Below are 24,567 nucleotides of genomic sequence, written 5' to 3' on the forward strand. Positions count from 1 at the left end.
TGAGCAGCCAGATCCGTCAGCCAGCCATGAGCAGCCAGATCCGTTAGCCAGCCATGAGCAGCCAGATCCGTTAGCCAGCCATGAGCAGCCAGATCTGTCAGCCAGCCATGGGCCGTCCCTCAGTCCGGAGCTGCAGTCCCTCAGTCCGGAGCTGCAGTCCCTCAGTCCGGAGCTGCCATTCCTCAGTCCGGAGCTGCCATTCCTCAGTCCGGAGCTGCCCCTTACCCTGGTGCTGCCCCTTACCCTGGTGCTGCCCCTTACCCTGGTGCTGCCCCTTACCCTGGTGCTGCCCCTTACCCTGGTACTGCCCCTGACCCTGGTACTGCCCCTTACCCTGGTACTGGCCCTTAGTCCGGAGCTGCCATTCCTCAGTCCGGAGCTGCCCCTTAATGCAATGGGGTTAATGTGGAGGGGGGTCGTTTGGAGGAAGCCTAGGAGGTGGTTAGGTACTGTGGTGACGTGGGGACCGCGACCAGAGCCGGAGCCGCCACCGTGGAAGGAAGCCCACCCAGACCCTCCCCTAGACTGTGTATGGTGCGCCCGGAGTTCGCGCCTCAAGGGGGGGGTTATGTCACGCCCTGGCCTTAGTATTCTTTGTTTTCTTTATTATTTTAGTTAGGTCAGGGTGTGACATGGGGAATGTTTTTGTTTTGTTGGTTTTGGGTGTTGTTTATGGTAAAGGGGTTGTTGTATAGTATATGGGTTTGTGTGGAGTACATGTTTCTAGTGTTGTCTATGTAGAACGTTTGTAGCCTGTTGTATGTGCACGACGTTTATTAGCTTCACGATCGTTTGTTGTTTTTTTTGTTAGTTTGTATTAAGTGTTTCGTGTTTATTTTTCGTCATCTTTAAAAATAAAAGAAGATGGCTTATTTTCCTAAAGCTGCGTTTTGGTCCATCAATCCTCCACACGATCGTGACAAGATCTGTGCCTCGACACAACTACGAACAATTCCTTCGGCCTCATGGCTTGGTTTTTTCTTTGACTTGCACTGTCAACTATGGGACCTAATATAGACAGGTGTGTGCCTTTCCAAATCATGTCCAATCAATTTTATTTGCTACATTTGTACTCCAAGTTGTAGAAACACCTCAAGGATGATCAATTAAAACAGGATTCACCTGAGCCCAATTTTGAGTCTCATAGCAAAGGGTCTGAATACTTATGTAAATAAGGTATTTCTGTTTTTTATGTTCAATACATTTTCAAAAATGTCTTAACCTGTTTTCGCTTTGTCATTATGGGGTATTGTGTGTAGATTGATGAGTAAAACTATTAATTTAATCCATTCTAGATTAAGGCTGTAACGTAACAAAATGTGGAAAGTGAAGGGGTCTGAATACTTTCTGAATGCACTGTACCTACCTTTGACACACATTACACTCATCCAATCCATTCCTTTGTGTGTCTTTCCTTAGGTAGCAGATTACATTCCTCAGCTGGCTAAATTCAGCCCTGATCTGTGGGGAGTGTCTCTATGCACCGTGGATGGGCAGAGGTAAGATTACAGCATCATCTGATCTATGTACATAGTCTCTTTTTACAGTATATCACCACTGCCCTCCATCATGACACATAACCCATGTTACTGAAATTAAGAGCTTTGAACAGGCAGTCCACATGTCATCCCCTCATCTTGCCCACCTTGTTTATGCAGTATCCTCCACTGTGTTGTCACCTCAGCCCTCACTGTCCCATGATCTCTCCCCTGCTGGTGTGATGCAGGCATTCTGCAGGTGACACCAAGGTTCCATTCTGTCTTCAATCATGTGTGAAGCCACTGGAGTACGCCATCGCTGTGCACGAGATCGGCACTGAGCATGTGCACCGTTACGTGGGCAAAGAGCCTAGCGGACTCAAGTTCAACCAGCTGTCACTGAATGATGAGGGTGAGAGAGATTAACCCTAACCCTATCCCTGTCTGCCTATGGCTAGGCTCACATACCTACTACATGTCTCTGTGTTGACTTCTGTGTAGATGCCCCACACTTGGATGCATCTGAAGAGTACTGAGGAAATAACTTACATTGACCTCTCAAATTATATTTCTGTGGGAAGTAAAGGTGCTTGCAGGGGGGGAGTGGTTGGTTGGATACTGCTCGGGTGTAGGTGCTACATATGCTGATCGTGATGGTTTGGTGCGCTTTCTTACCTTTTTATTGAGTTACATGTTATGCAGGCCACCATAGGAACTACAAACGAGAGGGGGGCGGGGCTCACATTCACTTCCTGGAATGTCAAGGATTTAAACGAACCAATTAAGAGAGGCAAGGTCCTAGCCCACTTGAAAGCACCCTCGTCTGATATTTTTGCAAGAAACCCATCTGAAAAATAATTCTCATAGCAGTATGTATGTGGGTGGGGCAAGTGTATCACTCTAACTTCTCGAGAGGCACAGCGATTCTGGTACGGAAAGGAATTCCCTTTCTACATAAAACCACTATTGCGGATAAAGAGGGTCATTATGTGATCGTAATAGAAGAGATCCACTCTACTTCTGTAACTCTACTAAATATCTATGGGCCAAACATTGATAACCCCTCTTTTTTCAAAAGAGTCCTGATTCCAGATACCTCCCATACTAATCTGGTCATGGGAGGGAACCTTAACTGTGTGCTAGACCAATATTTGGATAGATCCTCTACCCGGCGAACCCCTACCTCCTATTCAAGTGAATTTCTAGAATACCTACATAAAGAATTCTAACTTATTTGATATATGAAGGATCACTAACCCTACGGGTAGGGAATACTCCTTTTACTCTCATGTTCACAATGTTTATACTCGAATTGACTACTTTTTGGTTGATGCTGAACTACTCCCTTATACCTGTAATGTGAGGTATCATGATATTATAATCTCGGACCACAGTCCACTCACCTTCTTCCTGAGATGGGGTGACATCGTACCAAATGAGAGGGTCTGGAGGTTAAATCCTCAGCTCCTCACAGAACCAACATTCTGTGAACATCTTAAAGACCAAATTACATTTTTCTTTGATACCAACGACAACACAGAGACTTCCCCAGCATTATTGTGGGAAACACTGAAGGCTTATTTGAGAGGCTGTATCATCTCCTATCAGACTGCCAGGAGTAGGCAAAACAGGGGGAATTTGGTAGAACTGGAGGGACAAATTCACTTACTGGATAGGGAGAATGCTAGACATCCATCTATGGAGAAACATAAAAAAATTACCTCTTTAAAATTTGAATATAATCAGATTCTCTCAGCTAAAAATTGCTAAACCTTTTCTCTATGCCAAGCAAAAATATTTTGAGTTTGGTGACAAACCACACAAATTACTCGCCAGACAACTTCGAAAAAATGTGAGTGACAGAATGATTCACAAAGTTAAATCTGCATCTGGGGAATTACTCCCTTCCCCCAAAGACATCAATGACAGATTCCGTCAGTTTTACGAGACTCTATATACATCTAAAGCGGATCCTAAACCCTTAATTATACAAAACTTTTTGGAGGACTGTAGTCTTCCTGCCCTGAACCAGGAAGATTCTAACTTCCTGAATAAGGAAATATCTCTTGAAGAAATTCGAGAAACAATTCAATCTCTAAAGAGTGGCAAGACCCCGGGCCCAGATGGATACCCTGGTGAATTCTATAAAACATTCAGCAACATGCTCTCTCCCTACCTGCACAAAATGTTGGTTCAGGCCAAGGAGGATGGAGCTCTCCCATCTACTTTGGATGAAGCATTCATTACAGTTATACATAAGAAGGGTAAAGATCCGGAAGAGGTAGGGTCATACAAACCAATATCCCTCCTTAATACAGACCAAAAGATTTTAGCAAAAACTCTGGCTTACAGGCTTAGCACTTTAATTGGCAAATTGGTCCATTCGGACCAGACCGGCTTTATCCCGAACAGAAACTCATTCTTCAATCTCAGGCGCCTCTTCAACATTATGTATTCTCAGAGGTAACCCAACGTGGACCTTGCCATTATATCTCTTGACGCCGAAAAGGCTTTTGACCAAGTTGAGTGGTCCTATCTATTCAAGGTCCTCAGAAATGTAATATTGGAGATGGGTTCATAAATTAGATCCAGCTTTTATATAGGAACCCCTGTGCGAGAATACTCACTATCCAATCATTGTCGCCCCGATTTAACCTTTACAGAGGGACAAGGCAGGTTTGTGCGCTGTCGCCTATGCTCTTCGCCCTAATCATTGAACCTCTCACTCGGGCGATTAGATCTGATGCAGCAATACACGGCTATAATACTAAAGATACTCTAAATAAGATTTCCCTATACGCAGATGATATTCTCCTCTATGTAACAGAACCCCAAGCTAGTATTCCAGCTATTCTTGATGTGATTAATTTGTTTGGTGCCTTCTCGGGATACAGAATAAATTGGAACAAGAGTGAATTAATGCCCATACGGTTACAAAACACCTCCTGGCTAGAACATCTTCCAGTTAAGTTATCTTCAGAAACATTTACCTATCTAGGAATTGTAGTTACCAAACAATACTCCTTACTATTTAAAGAGAATTTCCCCTCTCTGATGCAAAAACTCAAGACAAACATACAGTTTTGGAGAACTCTCCCAATTTCTCTGCTCGGAAGAATTAATGCCATTAAAATGGTCTTCCTCCCACAACTGCTCTACCTATACCAGAACATCCCAGTATTCATACCTAAATCCTTTCATAAACAACTGGACTCAATTATCAATCCTTTCATCTGGGATTATAAAACACACAGGATAGGTAAACACACCTCTGCAAATCCAAAATGGAAGGAGGTTTGTCTCTCCCAAATTGTATATTTTATTACTGGGCCACTAACCTCCACGCTGTTACGCTTTTGCTGGATGAAGCTGGCTTAGTATGGAGCGTGAGGAGTGTCACCCCTTCTCTATTGGTGCTGTGATTTTGTCGCCTGTCAATCTGGAGAGGTCACTTTATCGTAACAATCCTATTATACATAGCACAGTCCGAATCTGGAAGCAAATTAAAATCCACTTTGAGCTTAGACCAATGTCATTCATGCTCCCTGTTGCCAGGAACACCTCCTTTGCCCCCTCTAACCTTGATAACACCTTTGAGCAATGGGGAGAGTTGGGGATAAGTACCATAGGGGATTTATACACTGCTCCAAAAAATAAAGGGAACACTAAAATAACACATCCTAGGTCTGAATGAATGAAATATTCTTATTAAATACTTTTTTCTTTACATAGTTGAATGTGCTGACAACAAAATCACACAAAAATTATCAATGGAAATCAAATGTATCAACCCATGGAGGTCTGGATTTGGAGTCACACTCAAAATTAAAGTGGAAAACCACACTACAGGCTGATCCAACTTTGATGTAATGTCCTTAAAACAAGTCAAAATGAGGCTCAGTAGTGTGTGTGGCCTCCACGTGCCTGTATGACCTCCCTACAACGCCTGGACATGCTCCTGATGAGGTGGCGGATGGTCTCCTGAGGGGTCTCCTCCCAGACCTGGACTAAAGCATCCGCCAACTCCTGGACAGTCTGCGTGCAACGTGGCATTGGTGGATGGAGCGAGACATGATGTCCCAGATGTGCTCAATTGGATTCAGGTCTGGGGAACGGGCGGGCCAGTCCATAGCATCAATGCCTTCCTCTTTCAGGAACTGCTGACACACTCCAGCCACATGAGGTCTAGCATTGTCTTGCATTAGGAGGAACCCAGGGCCAACCGCACCAGCATATGGTCTCACAAGGGGTCTGAGGATCTCATCTCGGTACTTAATGGCAGTCAGGCTACCTCTGGCGAGCACATGGAGGGCTGTGCGGCCCCCCAAAGAAATGCCACCCCACACCATGATTGACCACCGCCAACCCGGTCATGCTGGAGGATGTTGCAGGCAGCAGAACGTTCTCCACGGCGTCTCCAGACTCTGTCACGTCTGTCACATGTGCTCAGTGTGAACCTGCTTTCATCTGTGAAGAGCACAGGGCGCCAGTGGCGAATAAGCCAATCTTGGTGTTCTCTGGCAAATGCCAAACGTCCTGCACGGTGTTGGGCTGTAAGCACAACCCCCACCTGTGGACGTCAAGCCCTCATACCACCCTCATGGAGTCTGTTTCTGACCGTTTGAGCAGACGCATGCACATTTGTGGCCTGCTGGAGGTCATTTTGCAGGGCTCTGGCAGTGCACCTCCTGCTCCTCCTTGCACAAAGGCGGAGGTAGCGGTCCTGCTGCTGGGTTGTTGCCCTCCTACGGCCTCTTCCACGTCTCCTGATGTACTGGCCTGTCTCCTGGTAGCGCCACCATGCTCTGGACACTACGCTGACAGACACAGCAAACCTTCTTGCCACAGCTCGCATTGATGTGCCATCCTGGATGAGCTGCACTACCTGAGCCACTTGTGTGGGTTGTGGACTCCGTCTCATGCTATCACTAGAGTGAAAGCACCGCCAGCATTCAAAAGTGACCAAAACATCAGCCAGGAAACATAGGAACTGAGAAGTGGTCTGTGGTCACCACCTGCAGAACCACTCCTTTATTGGGGGTGTTTTGCTAATTGCCTATAATTTCCACCTGTTGTCTATTCCATTTGCACAACAGCATGTGAAATTTATTGTCAATCAGTGTTGCTTCCTAAGTGGACAGTTTGATTTCACAGAAGTGTGATTGACTTGGAGTTACATTGTGTTGTTTAAGTGTTCCCTTTATTTTTTTGAGCAGTGTATATAGAAGGGACCTTTGCTTCCTTTGAGTTGCTGAGGGAAACTTATAATCTTCCCAGAAGTAACTTTTTCAGATACCTACAAATCAGAGACTATGTTAGAAAACACCCCCCAACATTTGGGAACGCTAAGCCTTCCATGTTTGACGGATGCATAAAAACATCCCCCACATCAGACAAACTGATGTCTCGTCGATATGATGCTTTTCAATCTGTTAGCACACCTTCTACAGATGCCATTAAGGCAAAATGGGAGGAAGAACTAAGGACTGACAATTCTGGTGGCAGACTGGGAAGATAGCTTGGAGTATATCCACACCTGCTCCATTAACTCCAGACATCGTCTCATACAATTCAAGGTATTACACAGATTACACTATTCCAAAACCAAACTGCATAGGATATTTCCTGATACATCCCCTTTGTGTGATAAATGTCAGGCTGCACAGGGTACACTACTCCACTGCTTTGCCCTATGTTCTAGCTTGTATGGTTATTGGTGTGGAATTTTTAGGATCCTCTCTGAAGTTCTGGAGACTTCAATTGACCCAGACCCGCTTCTGATAATCCTGGGAGTGTCTGATTCCCTAAACGGATTAACCAACGCTCAAAAACAACTCATCTCTTACAGTCTCATTTCGGCAAAAAAACTAATCTTGTTGTTTTGGAAAAGGAGGGAAGCGCCCACTACCAAAGTATGGCTCAGCGAATTGGCAAACAATGTACACTTAGAAAGAATTAGATATATACTGAACAATAAATTATCAACATTTGATCAAATCTGGCAACCTTTCCTCTCTTACTTGGCCCATTCGGCGCTGTGAATTTGTACTTTTTAACGCACTCTCAATTGTAATATTTTAATCCACCTTTGGGCAGCATGTGCTGGCACCGCCACCTGAGCAGTCGGGAGGGGAATAAGGGGAAGGGATAAAGGGGGGAAAGAAGTGGGGGAGGGATAAGGGGGGGGGGGGGGGGGGGGGGGAATAAGTGGGGGGTGACACCTACCCTCTTTCTTTCTACCTGTCCTTGTTCTGTATGTCTTGTTTTGTAATATTTGTTTTATACCCAGAACTCTGGGTCTTTTTGTTTCTCTCTGCTCTTTTATGTTTAGATAAGAATTGTATACCTGTCTTTTATACCTATACACCATTCTTGTGTGTGTTCAATAAAAAATATCTGAACGAAAATTATATCTCTGACCCTATCTCCTGATCTAAGCTAACTCAATCGTAGGATAGTAAATAGTTAATTACACTGGAAGCAAATAATTACACATTTCAGTGAACAATTGTGTAAAGAGAAGACAACCAACCTCTCTGCAACTACAGCCCACTGGGCACAGATGTCAGTTCAACGTCTAGTTTTGATTGAAATTTAGTTTTTGTCAACTAACGTGAATTCAACATGAAATCAACAAAAAAACTTCCCCATGAGATTGGATTTAGGTTAAAAGTTGTGTTACATTTTTTTGTAAATGCTCTTACATTGATGACTTTTTGCAGATTCAATAATTTTCCCACATTGATTCAGCATCATCACAATTATTTTTTGGGGCTGCAATGTAGTGGATACCACATTGATTCAACTAGTCTTTGCCCAGTGGGAGGTGATTGAGAAACAGGGACAGCACCAATCGACTTGATCAATGATTACAATATGCTGTAGGTCTTGACTGGTGAGATACAGTCGATAGAGCAGGAACAAGCAAGAACAGGACATCTGATCATTAACCAGTCAAGACATCTTATCTGCAGGTTCCCTCTAAGCTGGCTAAGGCTGGCTAGGTGTCATTACACATGTTCACCTCTGGCACGCACATACGTGTTCACTTTATAAAGCGGCCATATCTTTAGGTTATATGGTGGTGGAGTGCACGACAGTGATAACATTGTCCTCTCTCTCTTTGGACAGATAAACCACACAACCCTATGGTGAACGCGGGGGCTATCGTCATCAGTTCTCTGCTCAAGGTAAGGGGATTCCTGGGTGATGTTATAATCTCCTTTAACCTTTCATGAGGTTTTAGAATGAGAGCATAGATAAAATCTTTGCTAGCTAATTTAAATAATATCAGGAGTACATTACATGCACACAGATTAAGCATTGCACATGAGTGCAAACTGTGGTACACCAAATCCACTCCAACATCAAATATACAGGAAATCAGGAAATCTGTCGTAACTAGTACAGCCAAGTGTCACAATCAGACCACCCTCAATCATTGACCAATTCACCCTATGGCCCAATACAGTGTGGACAGAGGTCAGTAAACTATCTCCAGCTGACTCGCCAACCCTCCCTATCAGTCAGCATTGCCCTCATTCTAACAGATACAGCAGTGGGGAAAGAATGCAGTCCTCTATATAGACATGGACCTCTATTCTGCTGTGTTTTCCTCTCCTGCCTAGCTGCCTGTCTTCACCAGCTGCCTCTTAGGCCATTCAGGTCACATATATTAGTGGGTGAGGGTGGGACTGACAGGATGTGACCTCCCGGGTGGCGCAGTGGTCTAGGGCACTGCATCGCAGTGCTAGCTGCGCCACCAGAGTCTCTGGGTTCGCGCTCAGGCTCTGTCGCAGCCGGCCGCAACCGGGAGGTCCATGGGGCGACGCACAATTGGCATAGCGTCGTCCGGGTTAGGGAGGGTTTGGCCGGTAGGGATATCCTTGTCTCAGTATGTAAAATGTAATAAAATGTATGCACTCTACTGTAAGTCGCTCTGGATAAGAGCGTCTGCTAAACGACTTAAATGTAAATGTAATGTGTGTATGTGTTAGCCAGGCCAATGAGACAGCTGGGAAGAAAAGGTGTGTTTGTCTGTGGGTGAGAGACTGTATGTGTGCTTGTGTGGGTGGGTGGGTGTTTATGTCTGACAATCATAAGTATTATAATGTATGTCTTTGACAACTTTAAGTACAGGAAGAGAGAACAGATTGAGATGGATGAGTCATTTCATTGGCTAATAGTCTATAGCACATACTGCACTGGGCAAGTTGAGGAAAGGACTTGTACTCTTCCAATTAAGTGTAGCACTCCTAGCACGTTTTATTTGGAGTTTATGCAATTCATTCATAAATATTGCGCAAAGATCACTTGATCTCTCAGAGAGCGCAGAACTCTCTGAAGTTATGAGTGGAAAGACGTGTCATCACTCAGGAGCACTTCATCAGAGTATCACTGACCAATAAACCCAGGGTCGCACCACATTTGAAGAAACCTATTCCTTGAGGACCACTCAACAGGGAAGTACCAGTCCCTGCCCGTTTTGGTGACTTAATGACTTGCTGGTGATCTTTCACTGGACCCTGAAACTTAAGCAGGGCAATAATCTGCCCCCGAGCTGCTAGCCCATGTTATACACATCACATCACGCAGACAGACAGACAGACGGATACTGCAACTAATCCTACCCTGCACACCCACCCAGAATCTGTCTGACTCACCAGTACACTGTACCGTTGGTGCCAAAATACACAAACACTGCCACCTAGGGACAGAACAGCTCTCTGCATAGTGTCAATACAGAATTACTACAGCACAAGAACACTGTACTAAAGGGATTTCCTTCTTCTTCTTTTTTACAGCCTAACTCGAATAAGGCAGAGAGGTTTGATTATGTGAGTATACTTTAAGGTTTCAGACTTCTGACGTGTCTACAATTCCTTCTTATTAGTAAAAATGTAATGGAAAAACTGGCATTTTATCGTAGGTAACGGAATACTTGAAGAAGATGGCTGGCACAGAGTATGTGGGCTTCAGTAACGCTACGTGAGTGTCAAATTGAACATTATAGTATGAAAATATAATTATTCAACATTTCAGACCATACAGTAAGTGTAATTTGTGGTGTGATAAACAGCTTTGAATTCAGTGGGCTCCAAAATGACTGGCATCCCTGACTGGCAATGCACAAACAATACTAAATATAAACAATATAATTATAGAGAGAAACTCAAAATACCAACATCAATGGAACCAACCAAAATCATACAATAATTGAATACAAAATACATTTCACCAAAATAATTATTGGCACTCTTCATTTAGTACTTAGTGCAACCACCTCTGGCAAGGATAACAGCATGGAGTCTTTTCCTGTAATGTTTGACAAGGTTAAGGAACACATTTGGAAGGATTTTGGACCATATGCAAATCCTTTCAAGTTCCTTCACATTCTTGGGTTTGCGCTTATCAACTGCCCTCTTCAACTCAGCTGACAGGTGTACGATTGGATTGAGGTCCGGCGACTGACATGGCCATGGCAGAACATTGATTTTGTTGTCACAGAATCACTTCTGTGTGGATCTTGAGGTATGTTTTGGGTCATTGTCTTGTTGGAAAGTCCACATACGGCCAAGTCCCAGCCAGGCAGAGGCAACCAGATTGTCAGCCAAAATTGCCTGATACTTGGTGGAATTCATTATGCCATCAATCTTAACCAGTGCCAGACCTCTGGAATTAAAACAGCCACAATACATAATTGACCCATCACCATATTTCACCGTGGGTATGAGGTGCCTCTCCTTGCTCATCTCACTTTCGACGCCAAACATGCCGATGCTGTATCTGACCAAAACTTTTAATTTTGGTCTCATCTGACCAGAGCACCGTCTTCTAGTCATAAATTAAATTACGTTTGGCAAACTCCAAGCGCTTGCGTTTGTGTCTTGGGGTAAGAAAGGGCTTTCTTCAGGCAACCCTTCCAAAGAGCCTGTGGTTGTGGAGGTGGCGTCTGATGGTGCTTTTTGAAACCTGGTGACCCCGAGATGCCACCAATGCCTGCAATTCTTTCACAGTGATTCTTGAGGATTTTGTTCCTTCTCTCACCATTCTCCTCCCTATCCTGGGGGGCAAAATGCATTTGCGTCCTCTATCTGTGAGCTTTTTAACTGTTCATATCAGTTATTTTGTTATATTCATGGTGTTGGATGACAAAGGGATGTTGCATGCGTGTTACCTCATTTTTATACCCTTGTGAAACAGGAAGTGATGTAATTGCTCAATATAGTTCCTTAAGACTTAGATAAACTTAAATAAGTGGAATTTAATTCCTGATTTTACTTTTGGTAGATGTTATTTACAATAATCTTTAAGGGTGCCATTAATTGTGAAACCTTGATTTGGAGGACATTGATATTTTTTCTCAATTAAACCAATAAATGATTTTGGTTGGTTCCATTGAAACATTAATAAAGTACGGTTTTTCTCACATGTTGGTATTTTGAGTTTATCTCTATAATTATATTGTTTATATTTTTGTAAGTATTGTTTGTGCATTGCTAGTCAGGGGTGCCAGTAATTTTGAAGCCCACTGTATGTATTTGCCTTCAAAGTTTTCAATCAGAGAAGGAGACCGGGGATAGGAATTTTGCTATTGGTTACTACCTGAAGGAGAAAAAAGTGAGTGTTTGAGCTTCACAGAGTCTTCTCCATAGTTATACCAATTTCTAAACTCTAAAACTATAAGTTATACTACCTGTCCTGAAACTGTGGCCTCTCTCTCATTTTGCCTGGTAGTGCTTTCCTGAGAATGCAGATATGATTGCAGCCCTTGATTTCTACTTCCAGGTGAGACACATGTTTAAAGGGATTTGCTGTTGTAGTCCTAGTTGCTGTCCCTGGTGGAAACACTCTGTATGTGAGTAAAGTACTACCCTGTACACAGGGGTGGGTAGGTTACTTTCTAAATGTATTCCATTACAGTTACTAGCTACCTGTCCAAAATTGGAATCAGTAACATAATTTATGGATTGTCCAAACTCTGTAACATATTCTGATTACTTTCAGTTACTATTGGATTACTTTCCCCTTAAGAGGTATTAGAAGAAGACTTAAAGGATCCATCAAATGCATTTGGTGCATCATTATAGTGGTCTCTGACTTATGGTCAGACTCGCTCAGGTGGAACAAACTTAAACTTGTGCCTTTTTTCAATGCTGAATTGAATGTCATTGAGAAAACAAAAAGGTGTAATAATGTTGTTTTTTTTACAAACATTCTTTCTGAATTTAAAATAATCCAGTAAGTAATCATCTAGTTTTTCAAAAGTATCTGTAATCTGATTACAATCATTTTGCTGAGATTACATTTACTGTTTTTTGATGTTGTAATCATATTATATGTAACAGATTACATGTAATCAGTTACTCCTCAAACCTGACTGTACAATAAACCAGAGGTCTCAACTGTTCTGTTTTCCTCTCAGCTGTGCTCCATTGAGGTGACCTGTGAATCAGGCTGTGTCATGGCCGCCACACTGGCCAACGGGGGCATCTGTCCAATCACAGGCGAGCGGGTGCTAAGTGCGGAGGCTGTGCGGAACACCCTGAGCCTCATGCACTCCTGCGGAATGTACGACTTCTCTGGACAGTTCGCCTTCCATGTGAGTCACTGAGAAACAGACAGAGGTCAATAACCTGAGGTGACCTTATCACAGCGACAGAAGAGAAAGTGAGACATCCCCATCTCATCTTCATTTATCCAATATCTTTGTTTATCGTACTGTATGTGGTAAATTAGAATGTTCCCCTTTATCTCAGAGGTGCCATGTTGCTGTCACCTATCCTGTGTTGTCAGATCAATGCAGTTAAAAGAGATGAGACAAGGTAAGTGTCATACTTAACTTCATTCTTGCTTTTTGTCTCTTCTTTTTTCCCAGGTGGGCTTGCCTGCTAAATCTGGCGTGTCGGGTGCAGTGCTGCTGGTGGTCCCTAATATCATGGGAATAATGTGTTGGTCTCCTCCCTTAGACCATGTCGGAAATAGTGTCCGAGGCATTCACTTCTGTCAGGTATGCAGACAAGAAGAATTTCAATCCCCTATGACATAAGTTTTTACCATACCCAGCAGTAGATATTTATTCTCGTTGATTACCTTGTTTTTTGATATATTAAAAGTAATTTCAATGTCATACCTGAGTGTATATATTTTTTTCTGTATTAGACATTGTAAATTTGGAAGATTAAAAAAGAATAGAACATTGAATAATAGATCAATCTGTCTCATTTTCCCATTCTGTCTGCTAATTGATCAGGAGCTGGTTTCTCTTTTCAATTTCCACAATTATGACAACCTGAGACACTTTGCAAGGAAGCTGGACCCTCGCAGACTCTCACTTGATGATAGGGTAAGGGATAGAGTATGCACTAAGGTCCCGATTCCAACCCGGGTTAAGAGTGCGAAAATTTAACTTTATTCCTTTTTTATGCACTTTTCCCTCAATGCGTATTCTGACCTTGAACTTACGCATGAGAAGTCAACCACTATTCGTTCGGGTTGACTGACCTTGACTTAATTCCCTCGTAATTCCACCACCTTTACGTGCGAGGAAACCATGAATAAGGTTGAGCGAACCTGCTGGTTCCAAGTGGAAAAAGCATCTTCTTTCTTTTTTCTGATAGAAATAACAGCATTGTTCATGCACTGTCATATACATGGATAAGAGCTAGGGGAGTGAGTTATACCTCCCCCTGAGGAAAATATATCTTTACTTGGCCCTCCCCAAGCATAAAAAAACAAACATGTAACCCTCCCCCTCCAAAATGATAATTAAAACAAAATAGCAGGGAATATTAAATCCCTTTTTAATTGACTATCAATGTTGCAGCCGTGATTTCTATGAAATCATTTGGACACCCAAACGATAGGCTTCTGTAGAGCTGAACCTGCCAAGTTGATGTATGCGCTTTAGAATGTTTTAATTATAGCCTATGCCCAGGCTTTTCTGTTTTATTTTACAATTTGTATCATGTTAATTATTAGACACTTTTGGGAGCCACATACATGTATAAGTGTCACTTTAGTTAGTTTTCTCAAATTTGTAGCTTAAATTTAGCATCATACCATTGACCTTTCTTTCCTCTGTCACGTCTATGTAAGTTATTCCTGAGGGTCGCTAGCATTAGTAGATCATATTAGGCTAACATTGGGCAATAATTTGGGACATGTAGCAGTTTAAACCAGTAGCCTGGCGCACGGTTCATGACAAATAGACCGTTGTCATACAGTTCCATGTTTAGTGAGAATTAGAGTAGATTTATTTATAGGACTTGTTCAGCTACTATTGTAAACTTTAAAAACATTTTTTTACAAGATTTCATGGATTGAATTTGAGTATGACAACTTTCAGGATGAATGAAACCACTGTATTTTTATTCAACAATAAATTGTGTGCATAAAGGCTCTCCAAACCAGTTTAAAAAAAAGTTTCATACATACTTTCCTAACCCTGACAGTTGCCTAAATAATCTACAAGGTCTGAGTATTTTTTTATTTTTTACCAGTTGGTGTTGAAACTAAGACCAAGATGCATAGATGGCATTATGTCATTGATCCTTATTTTCTGAACCTGTTCTCTTGATTTATTCTAGTCTCTCGACAAATTCTAATTGTGGGAACATTGTATTGAAATGGATGGCTTAAGATAAATATACTGAAAACCGTATTTAATAGTAAATCTGTTGGCCAGCAAGTGGAAGGGTTTTCAGCGGTTGAATGACATTTATTAAGAGCGCGCAAGGGAGTCACGCCTGCAAAGCCCATTACACACCTTCATACGGTAAGTCTGAATACCAACTACTGAGATGTGCATAATAAAGGCATAATTTCCTAAGTCAGAATCGGGCCCTAAGTATACTAAATGTTTCTCAAGTATACCTCTTGGAAACATTCATGTTTAGTGTTTATGCTTCCGCCACAATATCTGAAACATCACTGTGCTTCAATATCCTTCTATGTTGATAACCCATAATTGTGATGTTTTCTTCTGACCCATCAGAACAAGTCAGTGGTTAACCTGATGTTTGCAGCTTACAGTGGTGATGTCTCTGCCCTGAGGCGGTAAAGACAGAATTTTCAGATAGTTATATAAACCTAAGCCATTATAGTTGGTCCTTCTGATTTACCAGAAAATGTGTTTTTTCCTTTTCATAAGCAAGCTCTGGCGCCAGATAGGCAAGAAGAATATCGCTTCAATAATTAATTCATGTGCAGCATGGAACAGACCACCCCTGGTATCAAATCAATTTCAGTTAACTTCATAATTACACCATCTGTCATTCCAATTAACCTTTCACTATACTCTTCTTTTCTTCCTTCTCTCGCTCATGTCCTCTCCTTTAGGTTTGCTCTCTCGGCTGTGGACATGGAAGAGAAAGACTATGATTCTCGTACAGGTCTCCACGTGGCATCAGCCGAAGGTGAACCTAAATATTTTTCAGAGATAGTACTGTTCTCCCACATAACATGTACTTCACCTTATTGTTCAGAGTTGTAATTCAAGTGTGTCTGCTTTGGTTTAATTGGAGTGGATGGCTTCGCTGGGATAACTATAGATATGTGAATGCATCAATGGTTGGTTGCCTTATATTGAGATTGAATTCTTCCTTCCTGTTTGTTCAGGTCATGTGGAAGCGGTGATCTTCCTAACAGAGATGTGTAAAGTGAACCCCCATATAAAGGACAGGTAGGGACACCACTTCATCATCTGCATGTCCCTTTTAATAACTCACACATCTTTGAGAAATGTTGCATTGTAAAGGTCCTTTAGGCATGCATAATGGAGACTGGTGGTTTTAAAAGTGTCCATGTCTTTAAAATCACCCAACTACACCAGACTAGTCAAGGGCTATTATGACCTGATTTGTTCTGAGACTCAGTCGGAGCATTACTTAGCACACCATCCCTTGTTTCCTTTGCCTTTCATCACATTTGCCTCTGCAGCAGTATTTCAATGCTTTTTCATTACCGCTTATATCGTGCTCTCTATCAGGTGGGGAAACACACCCCTGGATGACGCCAGGCAGTTTGGTCGGGACAGGGTGGTGTCGGTCTTGACGGAGTACCAGCAGATGTACCTATGCAGTAATGGGTCCCAGTCAAAAACCGAAGACCAGAGAAAATTAGACACAGTGAAGGTTGTGGTTTGAGCTAGACAGGAGAGATGTCTAACCATATTGTATTTAATACAAGAGGCGGGCAGTTTCATTCCAGATAGTTGTGCCCTTCCCCAATATCATTGTTCACTAGCACTCCCCATAACAGATCTGATAAGACTGGGTCGGTTAAAGCAATATGGCGGAAAGCAGGTGAACTTACCTCTTCTCAAGTAGATAAGTGACAATGTTTCATAATGAAATGCAGCCCTTTTGTGCCAAGAATCATGAAGAGTTGTAGCTAAGTGAGTGAGTATATTTGATATGGTCACACGTCACTATGTATAAAGGTCCCATGCACACTTTTTTTGTCCAGGTTGCTGCGCATAAAAGCTTTAGGAGTCTTCAGGAGTGGACAGAATCACTGTAGCACTGTATAAAGTCGATATGGCACCAACAAGTGATCAGTTGCTAGTCAGAGGGGTATACTAAAAAGCAGGATCAATGCATTAGTCAGCTAACTTTGATTAACAACCAGAAATAACTATTGGTTGTCTGGTTCATTAAGAAACCTAAACTTAGGTATGTTTTTGATTGTTGAGTCAGTCAGACCATGCGCATTTCATGCTTCTTTAAAAAAAAAAAGTTATTTCAGAATATTTTGGCAAGTTAGCTGGCTAAGGCATTGCGGTATACCACTCAGGTGAACTTGGCAGATATTGATTTATATGTATACACATACTTTGTCCTTACTTAAAATTGCCAGTGATGCACATGTTATGTATATATGCCACCAGTGTCTAATTTATTTATACAATGTTTTGTTTTTAAATCATGTATGAGCATTAATATTTTAAGGGATTTTGACACCGCATAACATTACATATTAATCTACCTCAATAGGAAGTAGAACCGTTTCATAAGCAGGTCTGAAGATATGAGTGAACTAATAAGCCATGTATTGTGAGGATGGGATATAACTATTTTAATTCTGGTCTTTTCTCCTTGTGTGGATAATTAACTTTTATGTTAATATAGAAACATGTTTAAATGTGATGAGTGATTGAGGCTAATGAATATTCATGTATGATAGTGTCTCATCAGCATTTCCTGTTATATGCACATGAATGTTGTCTATTTACTACAGAACAGACTGGTTCTATAACATCAAAACTAAGATACGCATCCAGGATTTTCTTACTGTGATTAAGTGCTGCTGTTTTACAGACTGCTTCCTCAGGTTAAACTGTCAATGTGAGCTTGATTGCCGTATGTTATGCTCTGCTGTAAATAAATTATTGAAAATTTGCAAAGGTTTTTATTTTGGCATACAATTTCAGCATATCAAAAGGCTAAAAAAAGGCATGGTTTAATTCAAGTTTGACAAGATAATGGAGAATGTCAGGACTTTAAGCAACAGTAACATTCCCAGCACCTAATGATCTCTTGTTACACACAAGACAGCTACATATTATTGCCATTTATTTCACACTGAAAAAATATTACACAAGAGGTAACAAAAAAATTGCTTATTGTGATGAGTTTGCCTGAGCCTGTATGGCAGTGAAATGATATACTGGACAAACTCCCTGATCTCCAAATTCTGATGGAGAATATTGCTTTTGAAAGAAATGTTCAAGTGCAAACTGCTGTAAGTGTTCAGTTTACAAAATCCAAGTTGTCAGAAAATACATTGCCATTCCTATCCCCCTCACCACTATCCACTTCCCTACCATATTGTCATTATCAGTACAGAGATACTTCACTCAGAGATACTTCACTTCAAGCCTTCGGGCTCCCCCAGACCTGAGTGTGTAAGCAGCTCTCCATCCCACAAGCCAAACGCTGGGCAGAGAGGCCCCCTGAACATGGCCCTCATGCTGTGGATCACCTTGGCCTTTGGGATGTCCACCAGGCTTATCACGCCGGCCTCGTAGTCCAACAGGATGCCCACGCGGTCAGGCTTCCCCACCAGAGTCACCGGCACCCTCTGGTTGGTTGTCATTGCAAACCACTTGCGCTGGACGTAGCCGAACACCCAGGAGGAGCTGTTGGTGCCCACACACTCATCCCTTGACATTGCCACCAAGGCCACACCCAAACGGAACTCTGAGGACTTCTCCACCGTCACCTCCCAGTAGTGGCGGCCACCTGTGATTTGCCCGTCTCCGAACACCACGGCCCAATCCCGGAAGCGCTCAGGGTTTTGTTGGACATGGCTGGGGTCTAGGCCCAAGATGCGGTAGATGACACCTGTGTCCTTCTTAAAGAGGTCCAGACTGCTGTGGGCTGTCCTGTCATCCAGCTTAAACTGCAGCTCTACAGAGAGAACATCAGAAATTATTAATAGATACTGGTAACTGCTGAATGTTCTATAGAGCAAGGTTTCCCACTCTGTCCCCACTGCCCGATGTGCACATTTTGTTTTTTTGCACTAGTACTACACAGCTGATTCAACTAACCAACTAATCATCAAGCTTTGATTATTTTAAAATAGCTGTGTAGTGCTAGTCAAAAAAACATAACGTGCAAGGAGATTGGGAAACCTTGCTCTAGAGAGCAAATACATAGGCTATTGCTTGGTGAAAGTGGAGACATAAATGCCATGCGATATCTTAACATTAAATAAATATTCCCTTTATCTTGCATAACAGGCTAATAAATTGTTAATTAAACTTATTTAACTCACCCAAAGCGTTAACAGGGTGACGTCCTGCCGATAATTGAAATCTACGCTGTTAATCAACACAATGTCACCGTAGCTGGCAGGACGTCGGGTATTTATGATCGGCATAACATCTCATACTGGCAGCCACCTATCAATAATTGTTTTTGTTTGAAGTTGGCCACCGTCAGAGGATCGCGAATGTGGCCTACATGTAAAACCACCAGTGATGTACTATCGAACCGATTTGAGTTACCGTATTCAACTACACTATAGAACGCTGAAATGCAGTTGACTTGCCCTTCCAACCACAATGTAACCAACAGTTTCAAAACTATGTTCTGTTGTAAACTTGGTAAAATGTCATATTTCAAAACTAAAGTTAATTGACGCACAAAAATCGTCTACACACGTGTGGATGTCAAGGCAATACAAGTAGGTGGTCGTGAGCGTGGTCAGAATTGTTATTATGCAATCTCCCCTGCTCGGACCTCAAATATGCTATGCGCTAAAACTAATGCATAGCAAAGGGTGCGTCGCTCAGTGGGCCCTTGCAGTCGCAGTGCAAGTTTCTACTCACTATTGCAAGTCGTTTGGGTGCTATACCATCTTGTCGCTGGAAGAAGCGTACCACGCGTTTGTCTGCGGGACAGTGCGCTCACAACTCGTCCTGCCAGGCGACAATAATGTCCCATGCCAAAGAGCATCGCCATATTCACTTACAATGCAGAGCCAAAGATGGTGGACAAAATTAAGGTAGTTCACTCAGGTTGTCTTTAAACATCGAAAACAATTATTCTTCTTCTTTGGGATTGTGTTGTCCGGATCGCATCGAATTTAAGGTGCCTACACCGCCACCTATTGTACTGGAGGGAGTGTGAGACAATTCACGGCCTACCTACATTCAATTATTTTTGATACGGTACTATAAAATAGGGGAAAAGGAAAAATTACCCTGCCAACTATTAGCCCTCTCTAAAAAAAAATGTAATACCACCCTGTTCCACTATTTACTCTATCTAATCCTAATCCTCCTAGACCAACGGCCTACCCCCAAGGGTATGCGCAATGCTGTCAGGGGTACGCCAAATAAAAATGTGATTAACATTAAAAAAAAAATTTTTTTTTAAATGTTCACATTTTCAAACAGTCCATTTTATATTTTCCAACGGGGCTATACATTTGGGTGATTAGTACTACTACCAGCAGTACTACACCTGCACCTGTCACGACACAAGTTGTTCTGCTTCCACGAGCACATCCAATGCTAGCATCAGTAATTCTACATTTGTTGTTAGCCCAGCTAGCATGGACCCTGATATTTGTGAATCTGATGCAGCCAAAGACCTACTGCCCCCTTACCCGGGAAAGCACCAAATAACAGACAGGGACGTTGGACCATCGAAGAGGCGCAAATATCATGAGAACTACATTGATTTGGGGTTCACCTATATTGGGAGTAGTGCCTTTCTTCAGTCACCGTGTGTTATATGTGCAAAAGTACTATCTCACAACTTGATGAAACCTTCACCCTTGCGCAGACATTTAGAAACAAAACATGCCAATTTGAAAAATAAGACAGAGTTTTTTGAGCGAGAATTAAGACGACTTTTGAGTCGCACGACATGTATAAAAGCAACAGATACCATTAATAAGAAGGGGCTAGAAGTGTCTTATATGGCGAGCTACTGAGTGGCTAGGACAGGCAAGGCCCATACTATTGTGGAGGACTTAATTCTTCCAGGAGATGTTTTGAAACAATTACTGCTTCGCATACAAGCCAGTGAATACTATGCGTTACAGCTGGATGAGTGAACAGACGTGGCGGGCCTGGCACATGTCCACTACGTTTATGGGGGGTCAATTAAGGAAGACATCTTCTTCTGCAAATCACTGTAAACTAGGACAACAGAAGAGGGTATTTTTAAAGTACTGGACAGCTTTGTGACATCAAATGAACTTTGGTGGTCAAGATGTGTTGGTATCTGTACTGAGTAAAAGCCATGGCAGGGAGACATAGTGGAGTGGTAACGCGCGTGCAAGCAGTTGCTCCCGACGCCACTTGGGTACACTGCAGCATCCACCAAGAGGCTCTTGCTGCCAAGGGAATGTCTGACAGCTTGAAAGACGTTTTGGACACTACAGTGAAAATGGTTAACTTTGCTAACCACTTGCATGATGACGAGTTTCTCACACGACAGGCCTACCTGGGTGATGTTTTTTTCTTGCCTGAATGATCTGAATATGGGATTACAGGGACTCTCCGCAACTATATTTAATGTGCGGGACAAAATTGAGGCTGTGATTAAGAAATTGGAGTCTGCATTAACAAGGACAACACACAGGTCACTCCAGCATTGTATGATTTGTGTGCAAATGAACTCAAAATGACGGACAATGTCAAATGTGATATAGAGAAGCACCTGAGTGAGTTGGGTACACAATTACGCAGGTACTTTCCCGAAAAGGATGACACAAACAACTGGATTCGTTATCCCTTTCATGCCCTGCCTCCAGTCCACTTACTGATATCGGAACAAGAGAGCCTCATCGAAATTGCAACAAGCGGTTCTGTGAAAATTGAATTTAATCAGAACCCACTGCCAGATTTCTGGATTGGGCTGGGCTCAGAATATCCTGCCTTGGCAAATCGCGCTGTTAAGAAACTGATGCCCTTTCTTCTTCCGGCGCCGAACAGGATGGCTGCCTCGCTTCGCGTTCCTTGGAAAATATGCAGTATTTTGTTTTTCTATGTGTTATTTCTTACATTGGTACCCCGGGTGATCTTAAGTTTCATTACATACAGCCGGGAGGAACTACTGAATATACGATTAACGTCAACTAACCACCCTTCCTACCAGGAATATGACTTTCCCGAAACGGATCCAGTGTCTTGCCTTCCACCCAATACAATGGACCTGATCCCAGCCGGCGAAGCTACACGACGCCGAAAAAGGGGCAAACGTAGCGGTCTCCTGGTCAGGCTTCGGAGACGAGCACATCGCGCTCCACTCCCTAGCATACTACTCGCCAATGTCCAGTCTCTTGAGAATAAGGTCGATGAAATCCGAGCACGGGTAACATTCGAGAGAGACATCAGGGATTGCAACGTGCTCTGCTTCACGGAAACATGGCTAACTGAAAAGACGCTAACGGAGTCGGTGCAGCCAGCTGGTTTCTTCACGCATCGCGCAGACAGAAACATACATCTTTCTGGTAAGAAGAGGGGCGGTGGGGTATGCCTCATGATTAACGAGACGTGGTGTGACCATCATAACAACACTCAGGAACTAAAGTCATTCTGTTCACCTGATCTAGAACTCCTCACAATCAAATGTAGACCGCATTATCTACCAAGGGAATTCACTTCGGTCATAATCACAGCCGTATATATTCCCCCCCAAGCAGACACATCGATGGCCCTGAACGAACTCTATCTGACTCTCTGTAAACTGGAAACCACACACCCTGAGGCTGCATTCATCGTAGCTGGGGATTTTAACAAGGCTAATCTAAAAACAAAACTCCCTAAATTCTATCAGCACATCGATTGTCCGACCAGGGCTGGCAGAACTCTGGACCATTGTTATACTAACTTCCGCGACGCATATAAGGCCCTCCCCCGCCCTCCTTTCGGAAAAGCTGACCACGACTCCATTTTGTTGATTCCAGCCTACAAACAGAAATTAAAACTACAAGCTCCCGCGCTCAGGTCTGTTCAACGCTGGTCCGACCAATCTGAATCCACGCTTCAAGACTGCTTTGATCACGCGGATTGGAATATGTTCCGCACGGCGTCCAACAACAACAATGATGAATATGCAGATTCGGTGAGCGAGTTCATTAGGAAGTGCATTGACGATGTCGTACCCAGAGCAACGATTAAAACATTCCCAAACCAGAAACCGTGGATTAACGGCAGCATTCGCGTGAAACTGAAAGCGCGAACCACTGCTTTTAACCAGGGCAAGGTGACCGGAAACATGACCGAATACACACAGTGTAGCTATTCTCTCCGCAAGGCTATTAAACAGGCTAAGTCCCAGTACAGAGACAAAATTGAATCGCAATTCAACAGCTCAGACACAAGGGGTATGTGGCAGGGTCTACAGTCTATCACGGATTACAAAAAGAAAAGCAGCCCCGTCGCGGATCAGGATGTCTTGCTCCCAGACAGGCTAAATACCTTTTTTGCCCGCTTTGAGGATAATACAGTGCCACTGTCACGGCCCACTACCAAAACCTGTGGGCTCTCCTTCACTGCAGCCGAGGTGAGTAAAACATTTAAACGTGTTAACCCTCGCAAGGCTGCAGGCCCAGACGGCATTCCCAGCCGCGTCCTCAGAGCATGCGCAGACCAGCTGGCTGGTGTGTTTACGGACATATTCAATCAATCCTTAGCCCAGTCTGCTGTTCCCACATGCTTCAAGAGGGCCACCATTGTTCCTGTTCCCAAGAAAGCTAAGGTAACTGAGCTAAACGACTACCGCCCCGTAGCACTCACTTCCGTCATCATGAAGTGCTTTGAGAGACTAGTCAAGGACCATATCACCTCCACCCTACCGGACACCCTAGACCCACTCCAATTTGCTTACCGACCCAATAGGTCCACAGACGACGCAATCGCAACCACACTGCACACTGCCCTAACCCATCTGGACAAGAGGAATACCTATGTGAGAATGCTGTTCATCGACTACAGCTCAGCATTTAACACCATAGTACCCTCCAAACTCGTCATCAAGCTCGAGACCCTGGGCCTCGACCCCGCCCTGTGCAACTGGGTCCTGGACTTCCTGACGGGCCGCCCCCAGGTGGTGAGGGTAGGTAACAACATCTCCACCCCGCTGATCCTCAACACTGGGGCCCCACAAGGGTGCGTTCTGAGCCCTCTCCTGTACTCCCTGTTCACCCACGACTGCGTGGCCATGCACGCCTCCAACTCAATCATCAAGTTTGCGGACGACACTACAGTGGTAGGCTTGATTACCAACAACGACGAGACGGCCTACAGGGAGGAGGTGAGGGCCCTCGGAGTGTGGTGTCAGGAAAATAACCTCACACTCAACGTCAACAAAACAAAGGAGATGATTGTGGACTTCAGGAAACAGCAGAGGGAGCTCCCCCCTATCCACATCGACGGGTCAGTAGTGGAGAAGGTGGAAAGTTTTAAGTTCCTCGGTGTACACATCACGGACAAACTGAATTGGTCCACCCACACAGACAGCGTTGTGAAGAAGGCGCAGCAGCGCCTCTTCAACCTCAGGAGGCTGAAGAAATTCGGCTTGTCACCAAAAGCACTCACAAACTTCTACAGATGCACAATCGAGAG

The 24,567-nt window shown here is 43.3% G+C and overlaps 2 protein-coding genes across 3 annotated transcripts in view; one reads left to right on the top strand and one right to left on the bottom strand.

Moving 5' to 3' along the window:
• The window catches only part of LOC129861160 (glutaminase kidney isoform, mitochondrial-like), a 36,436-nt gene extending 18,559 nt beyond the window's left edge, over positions 1-17,877 (top strand). For both annotated transcript variants that reach the window (XM_055932332.1, XM_055932333.1), the window contains 14 exons: positions 1,420-1,499; positions 1,727-1,890; positions 8,610-8,668; positions 10,283-10,315; positions 10,408-10,466; positions 12,032-12,098; positions 12,216-12,266; positions 12,904-13,080; positions 13,357-13,488; positions 13,732-13,824; positions 15,475-15,536; positions 15,819-15,895; positions 16,098-16,161; positions 16,468-17,877. In XM_055932332.1, the coding sequence (XP_055788307.1) occupies positions 1,420-1,499; positions 1,727-1,890; positions 8,610-8,668; positions 10,283-10,315; positions 10,408-10,466; positions 12,032-12,098; positions 12,216-12,266; positions 12,904-13,080; positions 13,357-13,488; positions 13,732-13,824; positions 15,475-15,536; positions 15,819-15,895; positions 16,098-16,161; positions 16,468-16,624 (1,275 nt within the window). In that variant the 3' untranslated portion in view covers positions 16,625-17,877. The remainder of the gene's footprint in view (positions 1-1,419; positions 1,500-1,726; positions 1,891-8,609; positions 8,669-10,282; positions 10,316-10,407; positions 10,467-12,031; positions 12,099-12,215; positions 12,267-12,903; positions 13,081-13,356; positions 13,489-13,731; positions 13,825-15,474; positions 15,537-15,818; positions 15,896-16,097; positions 16,162-16,467) is intronic.
• LOC129861161 (SPRY domain-containing protein 4-like) lies at positions 17,874-20,052 on the bottom strand. The gene is made up of 2 exons (XM_055932334.1): positions 19,816-20,052; positions 17,874-18,889 (listed from the first exon to the last, which is right to left on the bottom strand). Exons 1-2 carry the CDS (start codon positions 19,946-19,948, stop codon positions 18,348-18,350), a joined length of 675 nt encoding a protein of 224 aa, XP_055788309.1. The 5' UTR covers positions 19,949-20,052; the 3' UTR covers positions 17,874-18,347.
• Positions 20,053-24,567: the final 4,515 nt, after the last annotated feature.

Source organism: Salvelinus fontinalis, chromosome 8 (assembly GCF_029448725.1).
Source record: "Salvelinus fontinalis isolate EN_2023a chromosome 8, ASM2944872v1, whole genome shotgun sequence".
Lineage (NCBI taxonomy): Eukaryota > Metazoa > Chordata > Actinopteri > Salmoniformes > Salmonidae > Salvelinus > Salvelinus fontinalis.

What these genes read in the sequence shown, in the direction of transcription:
- LOC129861161 (XM_055932334.1), bottom strand. Translation starts at nt 19,948, where the DNA reads ATGGCGATGCTCTTTGGCATGGGACATTATTGTCGCCTGGCAGGACGA. An exon ending in CACCCAAACGACTTGCAATA is followed by an intron (nt 18,890 to 19,815) that starts GTGAGTAGAAAC and finishes TTCTCTCTGTAG; the next exon opens with AGCTGCAGTTTAAGCTGGAT.